Genomic DNA, 7202 nt, shown 5'->3' on the forward strand with positions numbered 1-7202 from the left:
GAATATTTATAATGCCCTCAATGTTGGGCCAAGATCTGTTGTTTTGGGCTGGATCGTGGAGGTCCAAAATAGGAGACTAGCAGGATCCTACGTGGTAGGACAGAGTCAGCATGTGACTCCCATTCTAGGTCAACTTCCCGTAGGGTTTGGAGGAGGAAGACCGAATCTTTCAATGGACATTTGACCACGTGCTCTTCGTGGGGCACGTGGTTGTGACTCTTCCAACAATTAAGTAAATATTTTTTTTGGGCCTTCTTGACTTCGCTGGATTAAGCTCTACCCGACGGTGGGCCAACCTCTGATCCGATCTATAACACTATACATTTTCAATTATCTTCAAAATCTTCAATGGATGGTGAATCACGAATGCATGACTCACGACCTTGAGAGAAACACACTCTCAAAACCCAAGCTTCCACCGCTAGGTCAATCCTTGGGTTATAATAACAATATAATATAATCATATTAATTTTATGATGTAACTAGTATGTATACAATAAATTAACAATGTCGATGTTTACAAACATAACATATACAAATCATAATAACACTCGTAACATATTTCTAAACACATTATGTTTTATTTGGTCAAATAAACTTCAATTTCCCGCAAATTAATATGGAGTTTGTATAATTTAGTAAATTCTACAAATTTTTATTTTTTTAAAAATTTTAACAAATCATAAAAGATATTTTAAAATATGTGTTAGAGAAAGTGTTACTTAATAATATGTAATATTAGTTGCAAAGCCATGAATGATTGAAAATATGAAATACTTATTTGTTTCCTAAAAAAATATAACCATAAGAATAATTTATAATTCTTATTTATATAAAACTAAAATGAAAAGAAATATCACCTATCTATTTCTTATATCTTAGATACGGTGTTCTAATTTATCACTCATACATAAAGGGTTTTGTTTTTCTAATACTTGGCGACCAATATTCTTTAAATTCCCTTTGCAAGTATGTTCTTCTGGATATCTATGCATTCCACAAAACACATCTCCACAACGACACTCGAACCCTATAAGTCCCACTTTCTTGTTGCAACTCTTGCACCTATTTTTCTTCTTCTTCATGTTCTCGTTGTCATTGAGAGAAATAGCTTCCACATCATCGTAAATATCATTAGTACTAAGATTCTTTGAAAGATAAGAAGATGTTGATTCATTCTCGCTCGATTTAGCAATATTTTCTTTGACATATTTGTTGAAACACTTTGAACATAGATTCTTGTTTGAAGGAGATCCATAAAATCCACAACCATTGGCACAAAGCGATGGCTCCATGTTATTTCACTTAGTTTTGATTCGAGAAAAAGTGAAATAGATCAATAAAAAGTGAAAAGAGGCAAGTTTGAAATTGTTAGATGGTTCAATAGCTTATGTGTATTTATAAGGGTAATTGCCGGATAATAATAGACCATATCCACTAGGAAACTAACTATCATAAAATTAGGAAAGTAAAGGTTATCCAATTTAAGATTTAAAAAATTATCTTCTTTTTTAAGTACGATCTCTATCTTTTTATTTTAAATTATAAATCAAATAAAAATTCAATCATTTATCGATTATTACATAATTATTTCAAATGGGTTCAACATAAAAAAAAAAAAACTCTGTAAATTTTAAAATCTATTAGAAAATAAAGTTGTTTCCTTAATTAATCAAATTAAGTTTTTTAGAATTATTATTTTTTATTTAAATTACTATATTTCTAATTAGATTTAGCATTCGTCAAGATTTTATTTTTAGAATTTAATGATTAATTTTTATTAATATATTAAAAATACATAATTTAAAAAAAATATTTATCTCATAAATAATTTTTAATTTTTTTAAAATAATTTTAAATTTAAACAATTTAAATTAAATTTGATCAAATTAGATTTGATTGAAATTTAAAATTATGAATATGATCAATAACACTTAAGTTGCTAATATTCAAACCGCTATAAAAAATTTTAAGCCAAATATCTATAAATTAAAAAAAGAAGTTACAAAAACTAGGACCATAAACCTAACTCAGTCAAACCACGAAATTATTTTAGAAGGGTATACAAATAGATAAAAACATCAAAAGTGATTTTTTGTTTAAAACAAAAAAGAAAATTATTTGCATGAAAACGTGGCTTTATAAACAACCAATCACAATTTTATATTAATTAAAAATAATAAATAAATTTTTGTCTCTCCAACATTATCACACAACCACCTCCAGAATCCAATTAAAAAAATAAATTAAATATTAAATAAATTTAAATTTTTTCTATTCTTATTAGCTGTTTCTAACACTAAAGGTTTAAATTCATATTCATGCAAGTTTTTCTCAACAACTAAAGTAAAAGCACGCACACGAGACACTATCCAGCAAACATGTTCTTACAGACACTGAAACCAAATAGCTAAAAAGAGTCTAGTGTGAGCATTCACTTTTCAACATGGTATATGAACCAACCACCAACATAGACTAATTCACGAACCAACAACCTCTGGAAAAAAAATTACAGCGAACAGAACAACTCTTTTGAGTCCAACAATCCAATATCAAATAGAATGATACGTGTGTGAAATCAATCCCTCTTCAATCCAACATCTATACTATTAATTTACACCTTGTTAGAATGGTCATTTTGAAAAGGAGAACAAAATAAACTATTGAAGAGATCTTTCCGAAAGTAGAAATTGACTTGGGCATAATGAAAACATATTAGAAACTAGAAAGATTGATAGAGTGTAAACAAGTCTGATGACATAATAGATATGAAAGACATAATGAATATGAGAACAACATATTTTAGTTTCTACCAAACTCCAGCATGTGTTTGAAATTAGATTGAAAATGATCTACAACCTTCAAAGATCATCATTAACTATGACTAGTGTATTGGTAAAAATGTATGATACCTTCAAAAGCATTATCTCAAGATTTTCTAATTTATTTTAAGTGCCAGAATCTTGCAACACATGTATTACTTAAAAATGAATGGCTGTATTACTTAAAAACACAAAGCACTGTATGAAGCTATACAAAGAAAACATGCATGTCTTGATTCAAATAAGTATTTATAAGTGGAAAAACACTTGTCTGTCATTATGAAAATATAAGCTAATCCGGGTTGGATTTACCACAAACTTTCACACATGGAAGCCTCTAACAATCCATGTTACCAATATAAGCTAATCTGGGATGGGGCAACCATGACATCACATACTTAAACTCAAAGGCAATCCAAAACCCCAAAGAAGTAGAGCTGTCAAATGGGCCGGCCCGGCCCAGCCCGCTTCGGCCCGGTGGGCCAACGTCTTTTAATGGCCCGGCTCGGCCCGTATTTCAATATTATAATTTTAATTTTATAAAAAGGATGTAATGAATAAATGCAATACAACATAAGTAGAAAGTCATCATAAACGTATATAAGTGATGTTTAAAATATTTATCCATAAATATATATGAATACCACAAAATCATCTATGTAAAAGTATAAAGTAACTTAATATTATCACCATTACTTATCAAATTTTCTCTACATCTCACAACCATTTCCTTGATCACATCATTTTGAATATATATCTTGATCCTCTTTAACTTTTCTTTATGACTTGAAAACACATTTATAAAATCATATCTTATCTCAATCTTTTTTTTCCAAAATTTACCAAAATCTTTTTTTAATGGGCCAGCCCGAAGTCCGCTTGGCCCGGCCCGGTGGGCTGGCCCAAAAAGACAGGGTCGTGTTTTTTTAAGATATTTTGCGGCCCGGCCCGCGCTAAATTGTAGGACTTATGGGCCGAGCCCATTTTGACAGCTCTACAAAGAAGTATCATGATGGACCTACAAATTTTCACCAAGATATGATAGTTATTTGTTTCTTTATTTACAACAACAACAACCACAACAACCGAGCTATGTCCCACTAAGTGAAATCGGCTACATGAATCAACTTTCGCTATAATATTCTATCCAAAACCATGCTTCTATTTAATTTGTTAATCTCGAGATCTTTCTTTATAATTTCTTTTATAATCTTTCTAGGTCATCCTCTACCTTAATTGTTTGACTTCTCTCCGTTTGATCTACTCTCCTTAACACAAAAGCTACGGGCCTTCTCTCTAGATACCCAAACAATCTAAGTAAACTTCATTAGGTTTGGGTCCTCTTATTGCATCCTCTGGACCATATTATCCGGATTTAGTTAGAATGTTCTATTGTAATATGCGTTCGGATAATAATAAGTTTGTTACAAATGTAAGAGGGAAAAACATAGTTTTGCATCCTAAGAAACTTGGTAGAATTTTGGATATCCCTTATGTTGGTAGCTCTCTATATGATCCGGATATTGAAGAGTGGCAAGGATATCATAAGAGAGAATTTTATTTTGGCTTGAGTAGGATAACGCAGGGCCGGCCCTGGGCCAGGGCAAGCAGGCCCATAGCCCAAGGCCTCAAAAATCATGGGGCCTCAAAAATTTGGATCATGGGCTTTAGTAATATCATAAAAATATTTATAAATACAAAAATGCTGAACACAATGATATATTGTTTCATTGTCCAGGCGGTAGTAGCAGTGATTGTTTTTGAATCCAATAGTTATGGGATCGATCCCTGGAGGTAAGAAATTTTTTTAATTTTTTTATAAAAACGTCTAAAAGACAACAAGAGAAAGGTGTTGAAGTTAAATAGTTAATGGTGTAATATCCACCCTTCTATCAACATCATTTTTTCATCACTTCTTAACACCAATTCTATTATAATTATTTATAAAAAACACTTCACAAAATTCTAAAGTTAATTATTCTATTTTTTAATAACTTTTTAATTTTATTTTTAAAACATAAGTTTTAGATATACAAATATCTTACAATTTAATATTTAAATATTCATTATACAGTCATTTCATTTATTATTAAATTTTTTAGATAAAACGTAACAAATTTTTATATGTGGTTTGATTTTAATTTTTATAATAAATATTTTACAAATTCTTAACAAATAGTTGCAATCTATTTTCATATTTTACAACTTTAATCTTTAATTGTTTATTAATTAAAACACTTTAATTTTAATATTGTAGTTAAGAAATAAATATTTGCATAGTCAATTATTATAAGTATGTTGTTTAACTTTCTTATTGGAACATTGAAATATTTATAGATCGTTTCTTTCTTTAAATATTTATTGATATTTATAGATCATTTATTTGTTATGGTTTTTAATATTACTAGTGTCTTACCCGTGCGTTTGCACGGGTACCCGTCGTTTTCGCGCATTGTGATTGAGAAAAATAAAAGATATTAGTAAAAGATTAAGTTTTGGGTAAAATTGAAAAAGTTATAAAAATAGTAATATTTTATTTGACAAATTATAATGAAGGAAAAGTTTTAAAATCGCAAATTCACAAATTATAATAAAAAAATATTCAATCAAATTATATAATTCAATTAGTAATAACTATTTAATATAATTGATTAAACTACAAACTATTAGCCCAATCTCAAACTATCAGCTAAGGAGAATCGATTATTTTTGGGTAGCTAAGGAGAAAATTAATTATTTTGGCTCAATTATAACTACAAACTATCAGCCCAATCTCAAACTATCCATTTATTATAATGATTAATTCAAAATACATAATTAATAGAAAAATACTTTGACCAGTTACTTCATGTTCCCGTTAATATTCATTATTTTGATAAGTAACTTTGTATTCCCGTTAATATTTCAAATTTCTTCCCGTTAATTTTCAATATTTTGATCAGTAACTTCATGTTCTTGTTAATATTCATTATTTTGACCAGTAACTCCTTGTTCCCGCTAATATTCATTATTTTGATCAATAAGTTCGTGTTCCCGTTAATATTCCAAATTTGTTTCCATTAATATTCAAAAAATTAATGTTTCTGTTAATATTCAAAAATTTATCAGTAACTTCGTGTTCTTGTTAATATTCAATATTTTGTCGATAACTCCGTGTTCCCGTCAACATTTATTATTTTGATCAGTAACTTCGTGTTCCTGTTAAAATTTGTTCCCGTTAATTTTTAAAATTTGGATCAGTAACTTAATATTTTCGATAATATTCGAAATTTTGATCATTAACTTTGTGCTCCCGTTAATATTTAATATTTTAATCAATAACTCCGTGCTCCCATTAATATTCAATATTTTGATTAGTAACTCCGTGTTCCCAGTAATATTCAATATTTTGATCAGTAAACTTCATTTCCCGTTAATATTCAATATTTTGACCAATAACTTCATGTTCCCCTTAATATTTAATATTTTGATCAGTAACTTCGTGTTCTCATTGATATTCAATATTTTGTTCAGTAACTTCATGTTCCCGTTAAAATTCAATATTTTGATCAATAACTTCATGTTCCCATTAATATTCATTATTTTGATCACTAACTTCGTGTTTCCGTTAATATTCCAAATTTGTTCCTGTTAATATTCAATAGTTTGATTAATAACGCCATGTTTCCGTTATTATTCAATATTTTTAGAGTAACTCCATGTTCCCGTTAATATTATATACTTTGCTCTGTAATTTAATACTCGCGTTAATATTCAATATTTTGATTACTAACTTCATGTTCTCGTTAATATTCAATATTTTGATTAATAACTTCATGTTCCCGTTAATATTCAATATAGTTTGATCAATAACTTTGTTTTCCCGTTAATATTCAATAGTTTGATCAATAACTTCGTTTTCTCGTTAATATTCAATATTTTGATCAGTAACATTATGCTCTCGTTAACATGCCATTTTTTATCAGTAACTTCATGTTTCTGTTAATATTCAATACATTTAATATTTTGATCAGTAATTTTATATTGCCTTTAATATTAACTTCATGTACCCATTAATATTAAAAAAATTCTATTAATATTCAATATTTTGATTAATAACTACATGTTCCCGTTAATATTCAATTTTTTTTATCAGTAACTTCATGTTTCTATTAATATTCAATATTTTGATGATATTTTTAAAACAAAATTAAATTAATTTTAACATTGTCTAAAAATATTTGATGATAATTAAAATATTTTATAATAACAGAAATCTTAAATTGACAAATTATAATGAAGAAATATTCTATCAAATTATATAATACAATTAATAATAAATATTTAATATAATTGATTAAACTCAATTTACAAATCAAATATATTATTCCATATATAAAA

The 7202-nt window shown here is 27.9% G+C and overlaps 1 protein-coding gene across 1 annotated transcript; it reads right to left on the reverse strand.

Moving 5' to 3' along the window:
• Positions 1-878: 878 nt before the first annotated feature.
• Positions 879-1295, reverse strand: LOC131637220 (putative zinc finger A20 and AN1 domain-containing stress-associated protein 8). The gene has a single exon (XM_058907808.1). It carries the CDS (start codon positions 1293-1295, stop codon positions 879-881), a length of 417 nt encoding a protein of 138 aa, XP_058763791.1.
• Positions 1296-7202: the final 5907 nt, after the last annotated feature.

Source organism: Vicia villosa, unplaced genomic scaffold, assembly GCF_029867415.1.
Source record: "Vicia villosa cultivar HV-30 ecotype Madison, WI unplaced genomic scaffold, Vvil1.0 ctg.001947F_1_1, whole genome shotgun sequence".
NCBI classification, from domain to species: Eukaryota; Viridiplantae; Streptophyta; class Magnoliopsida; order Fabales; family Fabaceae; genus Vicia; species Vicia villosa.

What these genes read in the sequence shown, in the direction of transcription:
- LOC131637220 (XM_058907808.1), bottom strand. Translation starts at nt 1,295, where the DNA reads ATGGAGCCATCGCTTTGTGCCAATGGTTGTGGATTTTATGGATCTCCT.